Genomic DNA, 25,577 nt, shown 5'->3' with positions numbered 1-25,577 from the left:
TCACGGAGCATGCAGCAGAGACCGCCACAAAGCAATGAAGACGGTGCCCCGTAGGACACGCATACCAGATAATTGTTGGAACTGAATCATTTGTTGAAGCAATATTTGGATAATTTAGTGATTGGTGATATGCTTATGTGTATTTTTTTATAGACTATACCATATCGGAAGAAAGAGCCATACAGTTTCAAGAATGGCTGAGACCGAATTCACAGCACCTCAGCAAGGTGGAGCTATACATGCTGGATACAGCAGTGTACAGGTCAGTAGGAATGCACTGAGGACAATAGCTGCAGCACTCCATGCCATTTTTCCTATGCACGCGCCTCATGGTACTCTAGCACCTCAAAGTCATTAAAATATAAACTCCAGACAAACTAATTGAACTACTCTTAGACCCCACACCTATGACCTAACACCTGCTCATTATGCTAGGGTGGGCTGGCCCAGGGTAGAGGACAGAGTACATTAACTTGCCATTGGCCTGCTTTTCAAGATACTCAAGGGACCAGTGCCCATGTAACTGTCAAACTACTTCAAAAGAGTGAGAAACGGGCACAACAGGGAGGGAGCTCCATTACACAAATAGAATAATTAAAAAATCAGCACAAACTTGGAATGAATGCTACCAAAATGTGGAACACCTACCCCCCAACCAGCCAAAAAAAATTCCATAAAAGAGCACCTTTCTACAATTGCCCTCAGGGCTGTTTGTGTAATCCTTTTAACATTCTTGTACATTTGTACTGCTGTACTTTCTGCAACAGCTAATAAAGTATTCAATCAAACAGGGCCAAGATGATCAGGGGAAACAAGTGGGACATCCAGGAGACCTGCCAAGAGTTCCCACATCGACTCCAGGCATGGTAAGTTAGGAAGGAGTATATGTTGAGGATTCATTATTAATTACAATCCTTATTGTTATGCACACACATACTTGTGTATGTGTGCTCTTTTCATTTGTTATTTTTCTTCACTGTAACTCTGTGAAGTCCTGCCCTCTCTAACGAGGTTGTTTTTATTGCGTTTTTGCGCTTTTTCATATTGTTTTTTATAAAATGCTGCTTCCACCCGGACACGCTGTTTTTGTTTACTCCGGAGAACAGCTGATCGCACTTATGCCGGCCGGCATTGTGGCCAGACCAGCTGACATACCACCTGAACTCTGGAGAAAAACACACCGGGGATGCAGGGGAGGGAAGCAACGTCGGGGGATGAGAGGAGGGTCAAGGCTTATGGAGAGAAGATTTAAGCCGTGTCTCCCCTCTGTAGTTATGGGAAATGCAACACAATGGACAAGCTAACGGTGCTAACGCAAAGCCACACGGAGTACCGGGAATGCAGTCTGATGTGTTTTACTGAGAAATGGCTGCACAGGGACATTTCAGACCAGAACGTCTCTGTGGATGGTTTCCACACCGTCCGGGCCGACCGGGATTGTACCGAGAGCGGTAAACGGAAAGGCGGGGGGCTTGCCGTTCTAGTGAATAGCAGATCCTGGTAACATCACAGTTAAAGAACAGCTCTGTAGCCCGGGTGTAGCCCCCCGGCGCGCCACCACCCACCAAACACTGACATACCTAACAATAGATTGTATTGTATTGTCAAAAGAGGTGGACAAGTTTTTCAGTCAGAAAGAAAAGAGTTTACATTTATCTGGTCTGACTGTTGTTTCACACACACACACACACACACACACACACACACACACACACACACACACACACACACTGCTTTCATGCATCTAGGAAAACTACATACATTTTGATTAGTCTAACTAATAGGAAGGGGAGTGAGCTAATAAATAGGCCTAAGTTCTTCTGTGTTAAAGATGTGAGTCAGATCAGGTTAACACATAGCCTTCTTCTGATTGCTGAAGGGAAATGAAGTAGCTAAATAATAATTTACTCTCAAAGCACCAACTTTAAATAGGCCTAAAGCAACTACTACAAAAGCACAAGATTTAAGCCTGGCAGAGACACAATTATTGACTAATAAATAACATGGGTCAGATCATTTCAGATAGGCTTTTAAAAGGGGATTGCATTAAATGCCATTTGTGTCAGTTTCCATTACATTGGCCCAGACAATAGGCCTATGCTGTGCATCATTAACAAGAGCTACAATAGCTTGTCACAGCTGGACTCCCTCTTATGATGTCATAGTCATTTTTAGTGTTTATAAATTCAATAAGGATTAAAGATAAAAAAAAAAAAAAATAGCCCAACTGTAACCTAAATCCTGTTTTGTAATTACTCTATTTATCTTATGTTAATCAGCACCTAGTCTGCCTAAATCCCTCTAGATGTCTAGACATCTGACCACTTTTCTAACTGCCCCCCCACTAATGGGAATTATAGCAGGTGTGAAAGGGTAGCTTATTGACGCTATGAACATTTTTTCTTATCATCCGTTTATTTTTAATATCAATATATTTTGGAGACCGGGGAGCATTAGTGTGTGTGGGACTGTGCTCGTTAACAGTTGCCTCTTGGTGACTGATGTCAATGTGTGTCTTGCACATGGTGCAGAACGCATGATGGGGCAGCCTGGACATGTGGACGCAAGGCCATCTCTCCAATATTTGTCAAGAAATCTTTGAGGTTTCCGAAACTTTCTTGGAGGCAGTTCCGCCGCCATGGCACGCAAGCCTACAGTTGTGTGTGCAGCAGTAATGGATTCAGGGGAAATGATGGTTAGCCTGCTGTTTGCAACACACACACAACATTGATGAACGGTAACATTGACGAGTGGTTAACAACACCGTCGGGTAACCTCAACGTCTTAATTTTACCTTTTCAATGCTGTTTGCATCGGCAGTGACAGCAAACGGCCAAAGAGGGATCAGTTATCCGGCCAGCCTGGCTTTGCTTGATGCACTGCATTAGATTAACCGCGTGGAGCATTTGGTAGGACAGGCAGGTAGGCAAGGGTGTTAAAATGCAGCGCTCTGATTAGCCAAAAGCTTTTCACTCCACTTACACGCAGATTGTTTTGGCTCAGCAGCAGAAGAAACTTCATAGATCTGAACTTGCATAGAAACTGAAATGGGCGAACTGCGAAATGCAACAAAATGCGTACCAGGAGAGCAACAATTCGTATAAGTGTACTTAAGGGTCAAAATGCGTACAAGTTGGCAGGTCATTGTTGTCCTGTACATCTCTCCCACTGCAAACCCAATGTCTGCCTACAGCACCATACACACCAGCATCTCCAAGCTTCGAACCAAACACCCCAGTGCCCTCATCATCATGTCGGGAGACTTCAACCACTTCACCACTGATACAGTTCTGCTGACATTTAAACAATACGTGAGCTGTCCTACCAGAGAGGAGAGGACCCTGGACCTTATGTATGCTAACATTAAGGATGCATTCATCTCCTCTTCTCTCCCCCCTCTGGGCAGGTCAGATCACAACCTGGTTCACCTCAAACCCTGCTATGTGTCTCTAGTGAAGAGGAAGCCTATGACCACAAGGACTGTGAGGAGGTGGTCAGAGGAGGCTCTTGAGGCACTGCAGGCCTGCTTTGAAGTAACTGACTGGCCTGCACTCTCTGAGCCCCACTGGGAGGACATTGATGGACTCACAGAGTGCATCACAGACTACATAAACTTGTGTGGACTGCAATGTCCCTGCTTGGACTGTTGCCTTTTACGCTAATAATAAACCTTGGATCACTAAGGACATTAAGGCCATCCTTAATGAAAAGAAAAGAGCATTCAGAGAGGGCAACCATGATGAGGTGAGGAGAGTGGAGGGGGTACTCAAACTTCACATCAGGGAGGCTAAAGACAATTACAGGAAAAAGCTGGAGAATAAACTTAAGCAAAACAACATGAGGGATGTGTGGAGTGACATGAGAACCATCACCGGGTTCTAGAACACTGGTGGCATGGTGTTGGAGGGCTGTGTGGACCGGGCCAATGAACTGAACCTTTATTTCAATAGGTTTGATACTGCAGCCCCTCTCCCACAAGACTCTGGTGCTGGCTACCCAACAACAAATGCCACTTTACCTCCCCCTACTCCTCCTCCTCCTTAAGGCCCCCACGCACCGCCCAGGCATCCAACTGGCTTATCCGACCACTCTCCAACCACTCCGTTGCCTCTTGTCTGACCCGTTCGGCAGAAAAGTTGCACTGAAACACACCGCTTCGACGTGCTGCCTACTCCACTGTAGCGTGTACGTTCTGCGCTTACGCGAGATGCAATAAGAGGGTGGTGCTTGTGTTGTGAGTTGTAAACAAGAGGCTTATGCACGCAACTCTCGTTACTTTCGATCAAAACGAAACTTAACTATTTCAGATAAAAACAGCTGCATACTAAACATGCAGCGAGGCATTACCAAACGAAGGCAAATTAATTCGTCCTGAATGGATATAACAACTAGTCTCGTGCCAGGACTGCAAAGTCAGTATTCCGCCCCTCCCACACACCACGCTGATTCACTAGCACACCGCCAATCAGAGAACCCAATGGCTCAGACGTGCAACGGCCCACCTCCTCAGACTTTACATGTTCAGTCAGCGCTGACAATGGGTGCTTAAAGCCTGTGCCCCCCAGCTGTGTGGAGTACTGAGTCAAGTTTTCAACCTGAGCCTGCACCTACAGAGGGTCCCTGTGCTGTGGAAGACATCCTGCCTTGTTCCTGTGCCAAAGACGCTGCGTCCCAGCGGCCCTCAGGACTATAGACCGGTGGCCCTGACATCCCACATCATGAAGACCCTGGAGAGGCTTGTCTTGGAACAGTTAAGGCCTATGGTCAGGCCCTTCACTGATCCACTACAGTTCGCCTACCAGCCCCGCCTGGGAGTTGAGGACGGCATCACCTACCTGCGGAACAGAGTCTATACTCATCTGGAGAAGCTGGCGAGCACTGTGAGAGTCATGTTCTTTGAATTCTCCAGTGCTTTTAACACTATCCATCCAGGCCCCCATTGTGTCCTGGATTGTAGATTACCTGATGGGCAGACCACAGTACGTACACCTACAGAACTGTGTGTCTGACAGGGTGGTCAGCAACACTGGGGCCCCCCAGGCAACTGTCCTCTCTCCCTTCCTCTTCATCCTATACACATCTGACTTCAGAAGTTTTCTGATGACTCAGCAATAGTTGGCTGCATCGAGAAGGGTGATGAGAATGAATACAGGACTTTTGTGGGTAACTTTGTCACTTGGTGTGAACTGAATCACCTACAACTCAACGTGACAAAAACAAAGGATCTCACGGTGGATCTGAGGAGGGCGGAAACACCAGTGACCCCTGTTTCCATCCATGGGGTCCCTGTGGACACTGTTGAGGAGTACCTTACTTTAATAATAAGTTGGACTGGATTAGAAACACAGAGGTGGTCTATAAAAAAGGCCAAAGCAGACTCTTTTTCCTAAGGAGGCTAAGGTCATTTAACATCTGCCGGACAATGCTGAGGATGTTCTACGAGTCGGTTGTGGCCAGTGCGATCTTCTTCGCTGTCACATGCTTGGGCAGTGGGCTGAAGGTCGCAGATAACAATTGGGTTTTGTTTGCACTTTCTGCACACTATTTAAATTGTATATTCGTTCATTTATATATATATATATATATATATATATATATATATATATATATATATATATATATATAATAGCTTGCTTGTATATATGTCATTTGTATGGGGTGTGTAACAAAACTAATTAAAGTATTTCTGATTCTGATTTATCTGCATGTTAACTGCCACATTTAATTTGTTTTCCTCAATTTATTTAAGTCTTACATGGAGAGGCTGCACCAAAACTCTTCGAAACCTGGCTGCCGTTTTAGGCCAAAAAGATTCTGTACCTGGCGAGATGGGAAGGGAAACTGAACTCTTCGCTCGATGGATTAACACCTGGTAATACAAACGTATATTGTACATTACATACATTACATTATATTGTATATTGACTATGCAAATGTAAATTTCAGCAGGTCTTTTATTTCGCAACTAAATGACCAAATCCCAGATATGCCATTCTACCTATTGATACCTATAAAATTGTCCTCCTACAGATTGTTTGGGGGAACTGGCCCTGAACCAGCTACCAACGCTCCTTCCACCAACCGTGTACAAAGTTGGCTGAAAGGTATTCTGGCACACCATCGAGGAGTCGAAATTGACATTTATGGACCATAAGCCTGTAAGTCCCTCTGCATATCTAATAGGAAATGTTATTCCTTCTAATCACCTGAACCTAGCATCCATATTCTTGTCGGGGTGTTAGCCAAAATGGCAGATCAGCAAGCTCACAACGCTTTGCAATGTGAAATGTTGTGAGCTGGTAGATTAGCTATTTTTGTCAAAGACATTTTGTGTAGATGAAAACAGTGATCCAAGTACAATACAGCCAACCCATGTCCAGTTTAATTGGTTAAGAATGTGCCTGACAACTTACAGAATAATTCAGAGATGTATTTCTGAACATCCCCGCGACCCTGCAGAGGATTAAGCGGCGTACATAGAATATGTACAGATGATGGATGGATGGATGGATTTCTGAACATGCACTGTATCAGCCACTGCAATCACCATTATCTTGCTTACTCTTTGCTTTTCGACAGGATTTTGCTTCAGTGTTTCTCAAACTTTTAAATTTCAAGGTCTCCCCTTAACTCGTGATTTGACCGGCTGGTCGAAGAGTGATCAGTTATCATCGCTGGGGAGGCTCTGGAACAAAGACACTGCTTCAGGCAGTTGACGTCTGCTTTAAGGTATTCTACATATTTGACATCGAGTACCCAATGCAGTGTGCTCTTGTTTGGGAGTATGGAATGGAAGGAGATGGAAGTCAAAACCGGTTAAGTTTTTGCGTTCAGCAATACTTGACTGTGGATAGACTGTGGATTTTTTATAGTACATTTATTCATGTAGTTTTGCACTGCTGTCAATTGTTGAAGATTGTTTTGCACATTAATCCTCCGATCTGCCAAAAATAGAATTAATATTTTTCTAAGATTCTAACATTGTTTAAAAGTGTTTATTGCGTAAAATATTCACATGAGCAAATATAAGATGTATTTTAGAGGGTTTTTATGAGACATGGGTATTCTGTTACAGTAAAACACAACATCATGATGATCACCATTTTAGAGGTAGAATTATCCCATTGCAGTTTATATGAATCAGCATTTGGGTGGAATATTATCTAAAATATAATTTGCATAATATTTAACCAATTCATATGGTAGAATTTACCCTGTGTTTTAATTAATTTGACCCATTATTTGAGTATAACAATTAACCAATCCATATGATAGAATTTACCCAGTGTTGAAATTAATTTGACCCAGCATTTGAATTAAATGTGTAATCCATCTTGTTGGGTTAAAATGCACAACCCATTTTGTTGGGTCAAATTAACTACTGCTGGGTTGGTCCAAAAGTTACCCTGGCATTGGGTTAAAAAAACAAGTTGGGTTGATTTTAACCAGGATTTTTTAGAGTGTAATATTCAGCATGGATAACTCCGCCTGGTTTTAATTCACATTCTGCCATGCTAAATGATACTAATGTGACCAATTATCTAGCCGACGGTCTCGCCAGCTGACGGCCTTTCTAGCTGACAGCTACACATTAATAATGCCTTCACTCACCGCAGTCCCAAAGGTAAGTCAACAATTGTCCTGATCCGCCAATGTAAGCGAACATGCTCGGCGATGCTGCACCTACTCTCACACACTTTTCCTCTCTTTTTAACAGTTTTCCCTGGGGTCTCGGTCTTGCTAAATGTGCATAGGGCTCTCTCCTCGCGCTTCCTTCTAGTGCTTTTCCATCAGTCTAACGAGCAGAGGATCAGCCCTGACGTCAGTACAGGTGCCAACAGGTTCAAAACAAACAACTCGCGGGGGCTAAACCCTATGGTGACCAAACAGTTTTTAGTGTGTGGGTTACACTAATTTCAGTAGGCATCTGTGCAACACAGTGCATAGTTGTCTTGGACAAAATGTCAACAATGTTATTTCATTATACTCTGTTGATAATGTGTTAATTTTTCATGTTTTAAACTAGGGCTATCAGGCGATTCAAAAAAAAAAATCTAATTAAGCCGGAAATAAGTGTACCCTCCGCGGCGGAAAATCGGCGGACCACAACAGACCCCCAATTTGCCAGCCTCTGTCTAAAACCGCGGACTGAGCCACCAAAAGGACGGGCAAATTGGCGGCTTTGTGCTCTGTCTAAAAATGGCTCATGTCTGTTGTCATCCTGTTTTGACTAGCGACGCAGGTGGGAAGTGACGTCCGGACAAGTTCCTCGGTGCTCGCACATTGAATTGCCACTCAGATTCTCAGAATTAATTGCGTGAATTTGTATAATGCGTTAATTTGCAGTGTAATTAATTCATCTAATTAACGCGTTAAACTGACAGCCCTATTTTAAACCAAAATTCTGGACATATCTAAGGAACACCACTTTAGGTATTAGGTTAACTGCAGGTCTGTGACAGATTAAAAACTCTGGTCTTCTCTATACCCATGCCCATACTACATGCCCATCCACCATCCTGACCTTCAAACCCTTAGGTATACTGGCTCTGAATGTTGGATGAAAATGGAGGTCGAATTAGATCAGCGTTCCTGAAGATACTACACTGGTTTACCTGATATTCAGTCAAAACACCTTCTGTGTGAAGTATGCTTTTGGCCTTTTATGACTTTATTGACAGGACAGTTCAGAGAGGTGACAGGAAATGGGATGAGAGAAAGGGGGGAATGACATGTTGCAGAGGGCCACAGGTCAGTCTCCAGCTCTGAGCTGCTGCAGCAAGAACAGGGCCTCTCTTTACATGAGAATTGTGCACTACCACCTGAGCTACCGGGTCGCCTTGCATGTGTTTTTCTTTCTTTTTTTTTTTTTTCAATAAAACGCATGTCGGCAAAATGATATCCTGCTTAGCACTGTGGGAATATAGTTAGTGCTGGAAAATGACAGAGATGCAGTATGATGATTTACAAGCAGAGAGAGGAGAGAATGATAAGATGTAAAGATGATGAGCAGCACATTTTAATTTCAACTCCATGCAGCCTATGAGAAGTTAATATTAAAGGGTGCTCATACAACAAAAATATCTCCATATAAAAAACATGACATGTAACTGCTGCTCCTACTCTGTGCACTTTCACATTTCATAATGAGAGCCTGCAGCGCAAACATCATGTGCATAAAAGCAGGATGTACGTGGTAAAGGAGATAAACACGGAGGAAAGTGACTGCAAACACATTCTAACTCATTCTGTCGAGCTGGCGAACACTGAGTGCATTCGTCATGCATTTCCATGAGGATAAGATGAAAGGAACGCCCATATTACTGGCAGGCACTGAAAATATAAAGTCATACGAGGTGGGAGACTAAAGCTCACTGATTTGACTGAAGGCTCTCCATTCCTCAAGGCTATGCCTTCGGTTATCCTTCTTTCCTCCACCTCCTATTTCCCCCCTCTGGCTTACAGCAGGGATACACTTTATATCACTTTGTCTGCCTAGAAAACCTTTCTGACAAATCTATTTCTTCCTGTTACAGAGCCAAAAATATTCTTCTCTGTCTTGCTGACTTTGAGTTTTATACACTGGGCAGACACAGAGGCAGAATCACAGTAGGTGACAAATGTTGCTTTTACTCAAGAAAGAAAGTCTGCACAGCTATGACAGTCCCCTGTATTTATCCCCACAGACATGTACTGTAAAATGGTCACTCAGATGATACCAAAAGCAAGTATGAGTGTGTGTGTTTGCGTGTAGGTGTCAAGATAAATAGTTGGCACCTCTGCATTCTGGACATTACAGTGTAGCTTTGTTATCTTCAAAGTGACACAGTGTTGCTTCAGGGCCAGAGTGTCCTGTTGCTGACCTGTGATGGCTGACTGCACAGACCCAACTGTAGACGAGCTGCTGCTTTGTATGAAGCCCAGCCACAAGCACAGGCACAGAGAAACAACCAATCACTTGTCAAAGCTTGGCAAAAAACATTTCAGATTTTAAAAAGGAGATTTGATTTGGAAAAATCTTGATTCTGGTTGGTGAGTAATGTGGGCTAACATGTACCAAGATGTCAACACAACATCACTGCTCAGTTCCTCTTTCTCATCTCATAATTGAGATGGCCACAACTGCTGTTTCCTCATGTTAATGCTATATCTGCTAAATGGGTAACTATAACTCTGCAGACCAGTGTTTGATGCCAGTGGATGTCACTATATCTAGACTGCAACACCAACATCCATCCAATATTAACCAGATGAGAGTGCTTGTTTTTATCAGTCAGAGTTCTAACAGATTTCAGTTCGGTTACTGTTTAACTAAAGCACATATATCCAACACTAATCAGCAGATTTCACTCGACACATCTGCGTCGTGTCATGGGGCGCTGTAGACAATGCTCGAGTTTCACCACCAGCACCACCAGGCCACTCAGCAGCATACCAGAAGCAACTCTCCACTCTGCTCTGTGGAGAAAACGCACAATGTTTATTTTTGACTGAAGCGGAGAACAGCCGCGTCAAGCTCCACAGAGTACACCACAACAAACATTACTGTACACACTCTAAAAACAACAAATAACTAAACAATCCAACTATGTAGCTTACTCAAACATAAACATCTATAAATAATGATATATAATATTGTTTAAAACACATATTATCAGCAAACTAACAAGTAATAATTTGGTCTGCTATGTTCTCCAGCTGGTCTCCATCAATGTCTGCCTGATGTTTGGTGCTGAGCAGTGTACAGTGGCTTACAGTGAAAATAGGTTGATTGTAATGTTGAGAGTGAACCAAAAAATGTTGTTGTCCTAAAACCCAAAAAATGAGCTGAAACAAGCTAGCATGCTCCATGAAGCTGAGGGGAGCACAAAGATCATCCCTGGAGGATTCATCAGTATGAGCACTTTTACATCACACAGTGTCATAGTGTTATTGTTCATATAAAAATACAGATTTTTTGCAGCTTCATGATCTAACCAAAGACGGATAATACAAGCTAGTGCAGAGTGCATTACACTAATATCAAAATATTGTATCTCTGTATGGCTCTGTATGAAAGTGTTTAAGTCTCTGAAGATTTGCTTAAAGGTCGCATATTGTACTGTTTTTCATCAATTTGACACAGCTGTCAGTGGTCCAAAAACTTTGTATTCGATATGCATTACCCCAAACCCATGCATGGTCCTGAATCTCAGCTGTCTAAAGGTCGCTCTACAGAGCTCTATTCGGAGCAGTCTGTTTCTGTACCTGCACCTTTAAATGCTAATGAGCTCCGTCTGTAAACGCTTACTTACATCACTCTTAGGGAGAGGATTCCCCTTGCTTTAGCAGTAACATGAGCTACTGTTTACAGTGGATGTAATGCTATGGCTTGCAGAGATTTTTTTGTTCAACCGTATCAGTTTGACCCAGAATCGGACCCAGAAGGAGAGGCTCCTGAAGAAGAACAACTTTTGGATAGCTCCTATCCCCGCGCAGGGGAGGCTGGCCTATGTAAATGACTCCTTTCGTTCAGCTCTTTTCAGCTCCTTTCGTTATGTAACGAAAGGAGCTGAATCTGAACAGCCTGTAGGAGCACCGTTTTACCAGTGGGTGGGCTGTAGAGACCATGCAGGAATAGTTTACTTTCCTCATTCTGGGAGTTGGCAGGCTCAGGGAGGACCAGTATATATATGTAGAGACCAGAGAAAACGTGTTTTTCATAATATGGGACCTTTAAAAACACAACTGAATTGATGTTTGGATGGAGGCACGAAGCTGTTGTTTGAATTCTTTCACATAGCTTTTTGCTCCTTGATTGAATCAATGCATTATGCTTTGCTATGTATTCTTACTGTGAGCACACTGCATCCAATTCTCCATCCACTCAAGCTTAGAGTAGCAGTGAAGTGTGCTGCAGCTCAGAGAGAGGGCAGCTGTCTCCCACTTGTTGTTGGGACTCCGAGTTGAACTGTGTGGTCACTGAGTGAATTGATGGGGGGAGCCATTGCCTACCCTCGGCACCGTGTTGCATCAGCTAATCTTTTGAATAATGCAGAATCATGAATAAACATAGATCAATGCAGTACAGTACTGTAAAGAAGACCTGCCTTTTTCCCTTTCCCTCTTTCTTCTCCTCTCCACTCCTGCCTCCATGTTTTTCACTCCACTTCTCCTGTCTCTTTCTGCCTTTCTCTTTTCTCACCACAAAAACACTCTATTTTTCTTCCTTCCCTGCCAAAATCAAACACTCCCACTATTTCCACATCCTCTGTCACTCTCTTTCTGTCCTTTTTCTTTTCCACTCTGGCCACAGCTGTGACAGACATTGTAGTGCTGTAGTTTTGCTGTGTCTCAGTACACACAGGCCTGGCCTTCATTCTCAGTTCAATAGCTGCCCGGGTTTCCTCAAAGGCAGCCATCCAGCCAGCACAAAGCCTGCCCACTGGGAATAGTCCCAAAAAAGAGAAAGGGGCTGCTTGCCTCCTTTGCTCTGCTCCGTCTGAAGCGGCTTGCCTCCACCACCTCCTATAAATAATACAACGCTGCCTCAACAAAAAGAAAGCCTGCCCTGCTCCCTCAAGCCTCTGCTTCCATCTCTTCTTTATTCCCACCCTTTGCCCCTTACCCGCCCCTTTACCTCTGATTTCACTCAACTACAAACCAGTGCATTACAGTGAATTCATGCTAATAGTCACTTCTTGGTACAACCTGGCAGTTAATTTGCCTTATGGATATATGTAACATTGGCAAAACAGTTTTTTTTTCATTGGTTATCTTGTAATCTGACCTGACTCACAGTACTGTTGTGCTTAGTTTATGTACCATATTGTTTTGCTAGTATAAACTGTATGTACTTAACATACCGTCATCAGTGTCAGACTAAATATCAGTTTTTAGTAAATTCAGGTGTGGTCCAATAAGTAGTCTAGATTAGGCTTCCTACCTAACAGTTGTGAACATGTTAATAATGAGATATTGAAGCACCACACATCCATTTTAGATGATTCATGTCTATACACTTTAAAAAAGAAAGTTAAAGACAGTTAAGAACATGGCTTGGAACCAATCAAATCTGTCAGCTAGGACACATCCACCATTTGGTAAATGTCAGTATAAAACTTGTGCCTGCTGAACTGCATTCTTGCTTGGCATAAATTGGTGTGACTGCTGTGGCCTAACTATTTCTTGTACTAGTATAAGCAAACATTGGAACTGGTAGCAAGGTGCAGGTAACCATGGCAGCATTTTAATGGTGAAAATTAAATGGTTTTCCTAAGGAGCAGAATTACATTAACCACCGGTACTACCAAGTACCAAAAAGGAGAGGCCGACTGATTCTGAATTTTGGGTCAGATGCTGGTACCGATATTATGATGAATTAAATTCCAATGTTATATATTTTTTCAATGATCACTCAAACGTGGTCATCAAACACTTGTGACAAAGATGTGTGATGGAGACAGCAACTCAGCTGATACACAATGGTGTGATAGCATACATTATGATTCTATGTAACAATTAATTTGTTTCAGTAGCTGTTGGTTTTATACTTTTCCCCTACTTGCTTACAAAAAATTAGCTAACTTTAACAAATTAAATACAGCATTATTGTGCAAATTCTGCACACTGAGATTGTTAACTGATTGTGACTATAATACTTGGAGGAAAACCCAGTTTAAATATGCGCATGAATTATGTTTGTGGGACCATATAGATGGCTGGGTGCATGTGTTGGTGTAATTTGTAAGTGTTTTAATCTGAATGTCTGCACAGGGATTTGGCTGCTATCAGTGAAGCTCTCCCAGCCTGTAAGGATTTGGGCCTTGCCTGGACAAAGAGGCTGATTTCAATGTAAATGCAGCAGCTGAGAGGACACAGCTCTCTCAGTGGGGTGACTTCCACCCTCAAAATGCACACACACACACACACACACACACACACACACACACACACACACACACACACACACACACACACACACACACGCACACACACACACACACACACAGACACCATGAGCCTTCAGATCAGGATACACACATTCAACATATTCAGTGGTATAGTCAATATTCAGCTCCCAGCTACCCATGATTTATAGGGGAGACACCACTAGATACAACACTGAGGACTCTTGTGGAACTTGCAGATTATTAGTTGAAGAGTAGATGCGCCTTGTGGGTCCTTGCACCTGTCAGTAATTATAGATATAATCTTGTCCATAGTGTTGTGTTGTGGCCCTGTGCTGACCCTCACAATCTTTAGTCCATCATTAGGCTGACCATTATCCCCATGCCTAGCCTCTGCAACTCTTATTACATGCAAATCGTGCAGCTTTATCTGAGCGATGAATGAGATCCCTGTTACTAAAGAATGAGATGCACTCCTCGCCCACTCAAAGCCATTCCTCCATCTATTACTGCATTCTCTGCTTCAGTGCAGACGGCACAGATCTCATGGTGTCAGTGTTCAAAGAAAAGCTGTGGTGGGATGCAGATAAGTCTTAGGCTAGGAGGTTTCAGTATGACTGTCTGATAAACTGAACAGCTAATGATCAAATGTGAAGAATATTAACCTGTTTTAAAATATATTTTTATGTATATTATATTTTATTGTCAAAAAACAATAAAGTAACATTTTCATCTTTTGAGTTTTTTTTTTTTTGAGTATCTTCAAAAGGAAAAAAATAAAGTTTTAAATCTTCTGAAGCATATTGCTGCCAAACTAGAAAAAAACAGTATCACATTATAACGTGATAGTTTCATTGTACAAACATGATAAGTTTCACGTTATAATGTGATCATTTATATTCTTATCGTATCTCATTTACATGATTTGATTATGGTCTACTTCATGCTTGGGGAGACACGGTGACATTTTGCTGTCACTGAGCACAGTGGTGATGTTGTGATCAGTATGTGTCCACTAAAGAGGGTTTAAAAGCTCGTAGGGCTTAACAGAGGACAGAATCAGTCCATGTCCCTCTGGAGGTAACGTCGTTTCTCACTGATCAGCTGGAAGCATCATGGATACAAGCAACCGAGCACAACTACTGACAGTCCATGGAGTTTGACAGTGACAGTGATTAATAAAGATGATGACTGGAGGAGAAGGAGAGCTGTGGTGCGTCTCTGTGTGCGTAATGTGGTGTGCAGATGGTGGATAGGACAGGACATAGGAACTATTATTCTGATTAATAGTGGATACCCCATCCAGCAGCAGAAACATCAAGTAAGACAATGCATGTGTTTACTGACCTGACAGAATTTAATCTCCTGAGCTCCATTACTGCTATTTCCTCTGGAGAGTATCCTCAGTACTGTTCTGTTAAAGCTCCAGATTTATTTTTGCTGCTTAAATGAGCCATGATATTTGCTACAGTGACATTACTTTGTGCATGGAAAGGAAACTTTTATATCTGAAAGCAGCCTCTCTAATCATTAAAACACAGTGAACATGTGTTGTGAAGCTGCCTATGAAGGTGCATCTTACTATTAGGAGGCTGCATATATGAAAAAAACACCTAACCCTGAACCCTGAAAATCTAACAAAAGGTTTCTCGGCTGTTTTTTTGTAGTATTGGGTGACCTTAATAACACACTAAAAGTTTACCAAAGTTTGACCACTAGAAAGGAGTAATTTTCAAGATGGTGTCCAAGATGGGCAGGAAGCCCTTAACATATCCTAACTCCTTCATTATTTGACCTAGCCATGTAATCTTGGTGTCTAACCCTATGTTTTCTGGGTCTATGAATCCATTGGACTTGTCTGAATTGCACTGACATAATTACATACTTATGGAATACTTGTGAGATTATTGTAAGGTTTTATCTTTGTTTGGGGTGAACCAGAGATGTTTTGCTCCTGTGCCTGCTTTTGTGCCTGCTCCTGTCTATTTCCAGTATGTTCCTCATGGTATGTGTTTTTGGATTTTGAGTTTTGCTTTTTGCCTTTGATTTGAACTTTGCTTTTTGGTTTGTACTTTGTGTAGGTTTTGGTTGCTACTTTGCATCTCGTTTTGTCTGCTTTTGGTTTTTGTACTCAGCTTTATAATAAAGCTCGCTTTTGTTTTTCCCCTGATCTTGCCTCCTGTTTAACTGTGATGGGGTCCATATCCTTCATCCTGAGTTTTCCCCTTAAACCAAAACCTGACAGAACACTCATAAAGGCAAATTCTATATGAGACTGCAATATTTAACAGTCTGAGGATCTGCCTTTACTCCTGTAATATATTCAGTCCAGTGTGAGGTAGTTTGAAAGTTCATTCCACCAGTGCACTATTACTGGGGGTTTGGATTCTTTACATTTTAAAGTTATACATTTCCTGGCTGCCAACATAACAAGATCTATATACCTACTTTAATGTTTATTCCACTTGTCAAACATACTAGTTCCCAAAAGACATTAATGGGGTGACAATGGAATGGAAACTAGTATGTTTGTAATGCACCTGGCTACATACCTGTAGCCAGGTGCATTACAGGTGCAAAATTCAGAAATAAAATAAGGCTGAGTCTCCAATAGGCACTTATGCAGACTCTCAATTCAAAATGAATACCAAACCTGACTCAATACAACAATTGAAAAAATACGGCAATTCAAAATGAATAGCAGAAGTAAGGCTGTGAACAGTGACATATAATTTGTCTTCAAAATAAGAGTTTTACATTGCACCCCATTTCGAACTGGGTTCTTAGCGGGGGGCTTTTAATTTGAAAGTAGCGACCGTCCTTAGCTTGCCGACACAACAACAAGCTAACACAACCAAACAGCTACAGAGACCGAGGAGACGCTGCGTCTCCTGGATTTCAGCGGCTGTCCAGTTGTTCATCTTAATGTCCGCGGATGAAGTGATGGACTGACTGCTGTGATCAGCTGTTTCTTGGTTTTAAAACTCCTTGGTTGTGGGTCACACAACAGTGAAGGTCATTGACACCTCTGTCCACCTTCCGCCTCATTTGTAGATAGAAGGCGAGGTGGAAGTAAGTGTACCCTCCGAGGTGGAAAATCAGCAGACCAAAACAGACCCCCAATTTGCCGGCCTCTGTCTAAAACCACGGACCGAGCCGCCAAAAGGACGGGCAAATTGGCGGCTTGATGCTCTGTCTAAAAACGGCTCATGTCTGTTGTCACCCTGCTTTGACTAGCGACGCAGGTGGGAAGTGACGTCCAGACAAGTTCCTCGGTGCTAGTGCTACCCTGACGTGCCACTGCCAAGTAGCCTACAGGTCATTCAATTGGCCCAATTTAAATGCTCGAGCATTGAATTGACACTCAGATTCTCAGAATTAATTGTGTGAATTTTTATAACGCGTTAATTTGCAGTGTAATTAATTAATCTAATTAATCTCATATATATACATGTGTATACATGTGTATATATACACACATACATATATACATACATATACACATATACACACACACACACATGCATACACATATTTACATATATACATATGTATATATATTGTGCTGAAGGACAGATTTATGAGGTAAATAAGAGGCAAAACTGCGCCCCGTGCTGTCTAAAGGGAGCCTCCGCAGAGTGGGTAGCTTCACATTGACTGCCACACATTAAAAGTAAGAGTAAAGATACTTTGGACCTGCAGTCATCATGTTTCACTGAACCAGTTAAGATTTAGAAGTTAAAGTTTCACCCCAACTGCATCTGTATGTTTTCATATTATGTCTGTGAGTGTATGGAACAGCGGCTGCTGCATACTGTTTGTGTCTGCTTCTTGCATGGTAACAAGCACCTACCTTTCAGACAATCATGCTCAGGATGCTGGCTCAGGTCAGTGCTTGCTGCCAGAGGATGCCTTTCCATGACTGTTCCTTCGTGCACACACCTGTATGCTGTCCCCACTCTCTGTCTGCAGCTTAACATTTGGTACAGTGAAGATAGAAGACACTGCAAGGGGAAAAGATGCAAGCCAATTAGAGGTATGTAGGCTGACAGGAAGGAGAGCATTTCCAAGTGAGTTGTTCAAGATAGAGATGGTTATTAAACAGTGAGTATTTGAATATTTATATGCAGCAAGTCTGTTTAGGATTCACATCTTTTGCCATGGGAGAAAGTATCTTTCAACACTTTCAACATTTCTCGCTTACTTCTTCTTGTAATTAGGTAACTACAATAAGCTAGTAATAGTACTTGTTATAAAAAGTAAAGAGGGTCTGAAGGACAGTGCTTCTGGCCGGATGTACCCTCCACACAAATATTAACACATCAGTTGAAATAAAAATCTAAGACTTGTTCATATAAGGGTTATTTCTTCCAGATTTTTATGGGTTTAAGCTTGTACAGTGATGGAAAGGATTGTTATATTGTTTCACGTAATATTAAGGAAGATACAAATGGACACTGACATCACAATGATGGAACAGACACTGACATCACAATGATCGAAACAAAAATGAGCGCTTGCAATGTTTTGCTGACATGTTATCCAACCAGATTCAGTGACAAGCAGTCAAGCAACTGACCAGAGTAACCAATCTGCTTCCTGTTTACAACAGCACATGCACGCCCAATGTACATGAATGGTTATGAGATGTGAATTTTCTATTGTGTTGTATGAATGGATGGACCATCTTGGATCTTGTATCCAGTAACTCAATAGAATGAGGCAATATTGAGTAATGGCTCACAGAAGAATACAATCTTCAAGAATACAAGTTTTTTTGATAAATTGCCGTCTTCTTGAGCTGTGTGTCACACCCACTGCTGCTCTAAGTACTGACCCTCTTTGTGGGAAGCTTAGACGACATTAAAAATCATTTAAGAACACCAGAATTCACCTGTCCTCCCAGAGGTGGATGCTGGTGTTCACCTTTACCTCTTGTCTCCTCCTTTGAAACCCATTTCAATGTGTGGTTAAGGCCCATGGGCACTGCAGTATTTATAGCCATCTGTCACCCCAAATTGATGGAAAGCAATGGTGTCTCATAAATGAAGGTGGATATAACTTTAACACAAACCTACAATCTTGTAATATCATCCAAGAGGATTGTTGATGTTAATTCAGAATACCATTAAAATAAATTTAGTCATTTGGAAATACTTCCAGAACTCTAACTCAGAAATTAAAGGTGCAAGCAGCGATGAACGGGCCCTCGCAGGCAGCGCGCGTCGGGGCATGCTGCCATTGGTTGCCTGCTATTGCCGGAATTAAGTAACATATGCTGAAGTCAGAAAAACTGTGTGAACTGCTACATGATTCCCCGGACAAAGACTGAGTCGATGGTCCGCTCGTGGGGCTGGCTGAAGGGAATGTCCACACAAGGCATGATGCAATGAAATAGTTTCAGGAAGAAGCTGAAAGTATCATCCTCCAGTAGCCTCACAAACCCTCCTGCTTCCCGCACAGTGGTAGGCTCAAACTGTCCTGATGGTTTCAAAACACTGGATAATGTCACCTTTGTGCTCAAACACAGTGTTCACGGCACGGATATGGAAGTTCCATCTTGCTGTGCTTGTTCTTGGAGTCTGTGTGCCTGGTTCACTTGGGAGATCTTGAAAGAAATCCAGAAAATCCAGCCAGGTCAGAGAAGATCTGATTAACTAATGGGATGTGAGATGTCACCTGCTGCATGATGAAAGATTAAGTATGACTATTTAAAAAGCTGTAGAGGCAGAAAAGCTGAACAGTAAGAGGGCTGTAAGAGCTTAAAAAGTGAACAGTTTCTCTGGCTGCACATATGCTGGAGCATTAACAGGGCCAAAGCCGAAAATGTCTCGATAAGAAAGAAAGGGAAAATGCCTCCCAACCTCCTGCAATTTTTGAAAAAAAAATTATCGGCAAAATATTTTTATATTTTGTAACAGAAGACATTGCTAAACTCTGTGATGTCATTTTTTATTTCTGTAGAGTGAAAAATTACGGCAGCAGAACGGGAGACAAAACAAGTACTGTCTGCTCTCCACCAGAAACTCAGGCTCAAAATTAACAATGCCACTTATGGGGGAGTTGCTTGAGTGCTTGTCGCTCCAGGGCTCCCACAGCCAAAACTGTAAGTCTTACATCTGAAATAAGACCATCACCTGAGAGCCAACAAGATTTCCTACATTTCTATGTATACATTGTCTATGTGAAGTAAAAGATGTGGGATCCAAATCAAGCTGAAGAGAATTTTTTCTCCAATTCTTCTAGCTGCTCTACACTCTAGCGATGATGTCACGCACTCTACCTCATGCAGTACACACCCATTATAAAATCATAAGACAGCCTAAAAATCCTTAAAACTAAAACCAGGCATGACAATGGGTCAGGGGTGAAAAAGGTGAGAAGAATTTGACCCCTCTGGGGTCTGGGGGCATGCTCTCTGGAAGAAAATTTTGAATATTTCATATTTAAAAGCATCAATCTGATGCATTTTGAGAGGAAAATCAAGCAAAATTACAAGACAGTATGAATGTATGATAAACATGGTCACATTATGCTGTCCAAAAGATCAGACTGACAACTTGTCTCATGAAATGCGCAACAGCACAACTTAACAGTGCAATCTGCCACAGAATGAAAAAAGCAAACCCTTAAAGAGTGTGTTTTGATAAGATGAATATGGGTTTTGAAGAAGTTGCTGTCTCTCTGCTTGGAAGAAAGGTGCTGGCTACAGTGTGTTGATGCTATGACCTGCACCTTCTTCTTGTGCACTTTTGTTGGACAGTGTGCCTGCAGAGCATGGCTGCCCTTGTTTGCATGGATAATAGCAGTTTTTAACCTTTACAGCAAGCCAGCAATTTGGCTGTCCTTTTTGCGGCTAGGTCCGCAGATTTAGACAGAGGGCGGTATATTTAAGGGTCTGTTTTGGTCCACAAATTTGCCGCCTCGGTACCCTCGTTTTCCACCTCCATTGCTAACGTTATCTAAATCCGAGCCGTCGATATGCCGGCCACTGCGTGAGATGGGCGGAGGTGTCGATGACATGCACTGTTGTGCGACTCACAGCCAGGGAGTTTTAAAATCAGGAAACAGCTGATCACAGCAGTCAGTCCATCACTTCACCTGTGGACATCAAGATGAGCAACTGGACAGCCGCTGAGATCCAGCAGATGCAAGCATCTTTCAAATTAATACATGACCAGTAGTTCAAGGTCTTCTGACTCTTTAAAAGGTGGAATGGTGTCTGTAGCTCAAAGTATGAAGCAAAAAAATATGTTGAAAGTCGATGAATTTTGAAGAGGGTTTTAAGATTTTCCCATTTACTTTTCATTCACACTAATTAGACTGTGACCAGAGCACCACCTATTGGCCGATTCGCACCAAATGTTATACAAAGCCTCATCAGTACAGGGAACACAATTATGAATATTTACATGATAATTAGACAGTATTTTTCAAAAATATGCAAGATTGTCTGTTTTCAACACAATGTGCAGGAATGTGTTGTTTTATATTTTGTGCGTTTTACAGACTATCAAAATTCTTTTGATAACTTTTTGTCAGGAGGGTCCACAGATGCTACATGCAAAGTTTGCAAGATTGAAAGTTCGAAAAAGTAGGTTTTTCATTTGTCACGATTTTGCGAATGGAAAGGTAGCGCGGAAGTGGGCATGGCCTACACCAAACAATTCAGCTAAATGCAGGGAACACATAGGGATGATCTTTAATAATGTGCAACATATTAAGTGGGAGTTATGAGCGAAAAATGCTTTTGCATTGAAAATAGCACCACCTGCTGGTCATTTTTGGTGCGTGAGTCACAGAGGCCATTCTATAGCACCTCTCGGAATTTAATTTCCATAAGTGTTATGGTGTGGGCACAGTGCCAAATATTAAATTAGACGGGCACCAGAGTGCCACCTAGTGGTGGATCGGTAAACCCTTTGTCAAATGTCCTCAGGAGGGCACTGACAATAAAAAGTTTTGTGTTAATCCGATGAACCGTTGTGGAGATATAAAATACATCAATTTAAAGAGCACCAGCTTATGGTCATCACCTAAAATTTTGCACAGTGCCTCAGGGGCTCATGGGGAAATAGGAATCTGAGTTTCATGTCATTAGACCTGACCAATGTGGAAATATGCAACACTTCCTGTTTTGAACCAAATCTGCAGGAAGCTGTTAGTCAGTAACTTTAAAATTAATTGTCCTATTAAAACTCTTTTGATAAGTTTTGTCAGGAGGGTCCACAGATGCTATGTGCCAAATTTCGTGCAAATTGGTGAAATCGCCTGGGAGAAGTTCGAAAAAGTAGGTTTTCGACATTTTGCGATGTAGCGAAAAAAAGGGGGGGGGGTGGAAATAGGCGTGGCCTATTCCACAAGACTCAACAGAATTCACTTAACGCGTGCACATAAGGTCTTTGAATGTGTGACAAAGTATATAGGAGTTATTAGCCAAAACACACTTTCCTTAATAACAGCACCACCTAGTGGTGGCAATTCAGGATGACAATAGATTATAAAATGTTTCGCCAGTGTGTGAATTATAGTCCAAGTTTGGTTAGTTTTGGGGTATGTTTAGGCAGTGAAAAATGTGATCATTTGGGACAAAGAAAAAAATAAATAAAGAATAATTTGAAAAACAATAGGGTCCTTGCAGGTTCCCTGCTCGGGCCCTAAAAAAAATAAAGAATCATTTGAAATACAATAGGGTCCTTGCAGTTTCCCTGCTCGGGCCCTAAAAAAAATAAAGAATCATTTGAAATACAATAGGGTCCTTGCAGTTTCCCTGCTCAGGCCCAAAAAATAATCCTTAGAAAAACAATACTGTCCTTGCAGGTTCCCTCCTCGGGCCCTAATAATATTTGTAAAAACAATAGGGTCCTTGTAGGTTCCCTGCTCGGGCCGTAAAAACGATGAAGAATCATTTGAAATACAATAGGGTCCTTGCAGTTTCCCGGCTCAGGCCCTAAAAATAATCCTTAGAAAAACAATACTGTCCTTGCAGGTTCCCTGCTCGGGCCCTAATAATAAGAATCACGAGAAAAACAATTGGGACCTCACAGGTTCCATGCTTGGGCCCTAATAATCCTTAGAAAAACAATAGGGACCTCACAGGTCTACCTGCCCGGGCCCTAAAAACAAATAATCCTTAGAAAAAACGATAGGGACCTCGCAGGTCTACCTGCTCGGGCCCTAATAATCATTGTAAAAACAATAGGGTCCTTGCAGGTTCCCTGCTCGGGCCCTAATAATAAGAATGACAAGAAAAACAATTAGAACCTCACAGGTTCCCAGCTCTGGCCCTAATAATCCTTAGAAAAACAGTAGGGACCTCACAGGTCTACCTGCCCGGGCCCTAATAATCCTTAGAAAAACAATAGGGATCTCACAGGTTCCCAGCTCTGGCCCTAATAATCCTTAGAAAAACAACAGGGACCTCACAGATCTATCTGCCCGGGCCCTAAAAACAAATAATCCTTAGAAAAACAATAGGGATCTCACAGGTTCCCAGCTCTGGCCCTAATAATCCTTAGAAAAACAGTAGGGACCTCATAGGTCTACCTGCCCGGGCCCTAAAAACAAATAATCCTTAGAAAAACAATAGGGATCTCACAGGTTCCCAGCTCTGGCCCTAATAATCCTTAGAAAAACAGTAGGGACCTCACAGGTCTACCTGCCCGGGCCCTAATAATCCTTAGAAAAACAATAGGGATCTCACAGGTTCCCAGCTCTGGCCCTAATAATCCTTAGAAAAACAACAGGGACCTCACAGATCTATCTGCCCGGCCCTAAAAACAAATAATCCTTAGAAAAACAATAGGGACCTTGCAGGTCTACCTGCTCGGGCCCTAATAATCATTCGAAAAGTAATAGGGTCCTTGCAGGTTCCCCGCTCGGGCCCTAATAAAGGCAATCATTTTAGAGTACAGTGGAACTGGTGGACAAGTACTCTGTGGAAACACTTTTATTACACTTGTAGATCTATGTAAATCTAGCAGAGAGTGCTCTCACTTCTCACATTGCCAGACACCCACACGCTTTCACTGAAATCAAATTAAAAATGTCACAATCGAATCAACACAGTAACAGCAACCTCAGGAGCTCTATTGTCTCAATAATTCTGCCATTGTGCCTGCTAATCTGCCTGAGTATTGTCTGGATAAATCCATAATACTCATGACAATAGAGTGCACAGTTGGCCATAGAAAACATCCTGTTGATCCAATGTAGGGAAAACAGGAACATGTACTTGAAAGGTTCCTCAATTTCTCATCCATCAATGACTTTTTTTCTTGACCATCTTTTTCTTGGATAATTTCAGATAATTGATAGTGTTGTTTAAACTAGCAGAACAAAATGCTTTAACTGGGCTGCTCCTATTGGCTCCAGTCTTTCTTGGTGGAACAACATGATTACCATGCTGCAGCTGTAGCCAAATACTCACAACTAGAGTAATTAGCCAGTGCTTTATCTCACATTCTTTTCCAATTTGCATAATTTTGACACATCCTTCCCCAAAAAAAGTGCAAGCAGCAAATCCCCACTCGTCTTCCATATGCACACTGTCCTCATTTCATGAAACAATTTTAATTCAGTCCCATTCTTCGCTCAGTGGCTCGGCTGCTTTGCCTGTGTGTCACATGGACGTGCAGAAAATGGAGAATCAGTGAGAGAGGGAGATAAATGGGGAGTAGAGAGACAGAGAGAGCAAGCATGACAAAAATCTAAATGAGCCATCTCTCTCCTTTCTCCTTCTCTTAGTGACCGCCACTTTTTGATTCTTTTCAGACATGGCAACCTGCTGGGTGCTGATAACAGGATTAATAATGCTGAAAATCCTAATCAGAGGGAATTAAAAAATGGCATTCTCCCATTAATATTACCACCATGTCAGAGGCTGCACAGTCAGGACTTCTGAGCAGGCTTCTCACATCACTAATGAATACCAGCTTAAGGGATTGTTGATGTATGTATATGTAATATATGACAAATAATATGGATATTCAGTCATCTCTGACATACTGTCATGCAATAGCCCATTTCTGTAGGATTAATTGAAATATAGCTTAAATGTTGAAACCCCTAACACAGTATTTATAAAAACCTGCTTTAAATTGAGGACATGTTGATAGCTAAAATGCTGTGTGTCTCTGAGGTGCTATGGGCCTCAGTGAGCTGTTGCTCTGGGCAAACAAGCAATCAAGAAGAGAAAAAAAATCAAACTGAGCATGAAGCTGTGGCCAGGAGAGGTCCAGCTGGGCTTACAGTCCCACAGCATCCACATAATAAGACAGGCTTTTTCGGCATGAACAAAAACAACCCCAGGTCGCTACTTGTGCCTCATCATACCGAGACAGAGACAGAGACAGAGACAGAGATAGAGAGCAGGATGATACTGTATGAGCCAGCTGGAGATGAGGAAGATTGAAAAGAAAGACAGATAAAGAAAAGACAAAGGAGAGAGGGTAGGCCAGTGAAAAGGAGAGCAACATAAAAAAGAGTAACAAGACAAAAGCCAAGTTTCTGACTGTAAATATCTGCACATATATCTGCACATGCAGAGATATTTTGCTCTTACTGGGTGTAATCAATGTCCTGATTACTAGTGAGGTCTTTAAAGATTCACTGCACAGGATTTAGGAGGATTTAATAGCACCCACCACTTGTAAGATGAGCTGCAATAGACTTGAGCCTCAGTGCCTT

General features: G+C 42.1%; 1 protein-coding gene and 1 long non-coding RNA gene across 7 annotated transcripts in view; one reads left to right on the top strand and one right to left on the bottom strand.

Annotated features, from left to right (window-relative positions):
* Window positions 1-25,577, bottom strand: part of cdk14 (cyclin-dependent kinase 14) — a 281,729-nt gene that overhangs the window by 55,345 nt on the left and 200,807 nt on the right. For all 6 annotated transcript variants that reach the window (XM_037072890.1, XM_037072884.1, XM_037072886.1 and 3 more), the window contains one exon: window positions 17,743-17,893. In XM_037072890.1, coding sequence (XP_036928785.1) covers window positions 17,743-17,893 — 151 coding nt within the window. The remainder of the gene's footprint in view (window positions 1-17,742; window positions 17,894-25,577) is intronic.
* LOC119005348 lies at window positions 794-6,814 on the top strand. Its single transcript, XR_005070474.1, has 4 exons — window positions 794-866; window positions 5,750-5,872; window positions 6,031-6,158; window positions 6,619-6,814. It is a non-coding gene; the product is annotated as an uncharacterized LOC119005348 (long non-coding RNA).

The sequence above is a fragment of the Acanthopagrus latus genome, chromosome 17, assembly GCF_904848185.1.
Source record: "Acanthopagrus latus isolate v.2019 chromosome 17, fAcaLat1.1, whole genome shotgun sequence".
NCBI classification, from domain to species: domain Eukaryota; kingdom Metazoa; phylum Chordata; class Actinopteri; order Spariformes; family Sparidae; genus Acanthopagrus; species Acanthopagrus latus.
The sequence above is the reverse complement of the archived record's forward strand: the minus strand, read 5'-3'. Positions and strand labels throughout refer to the sequence as shown.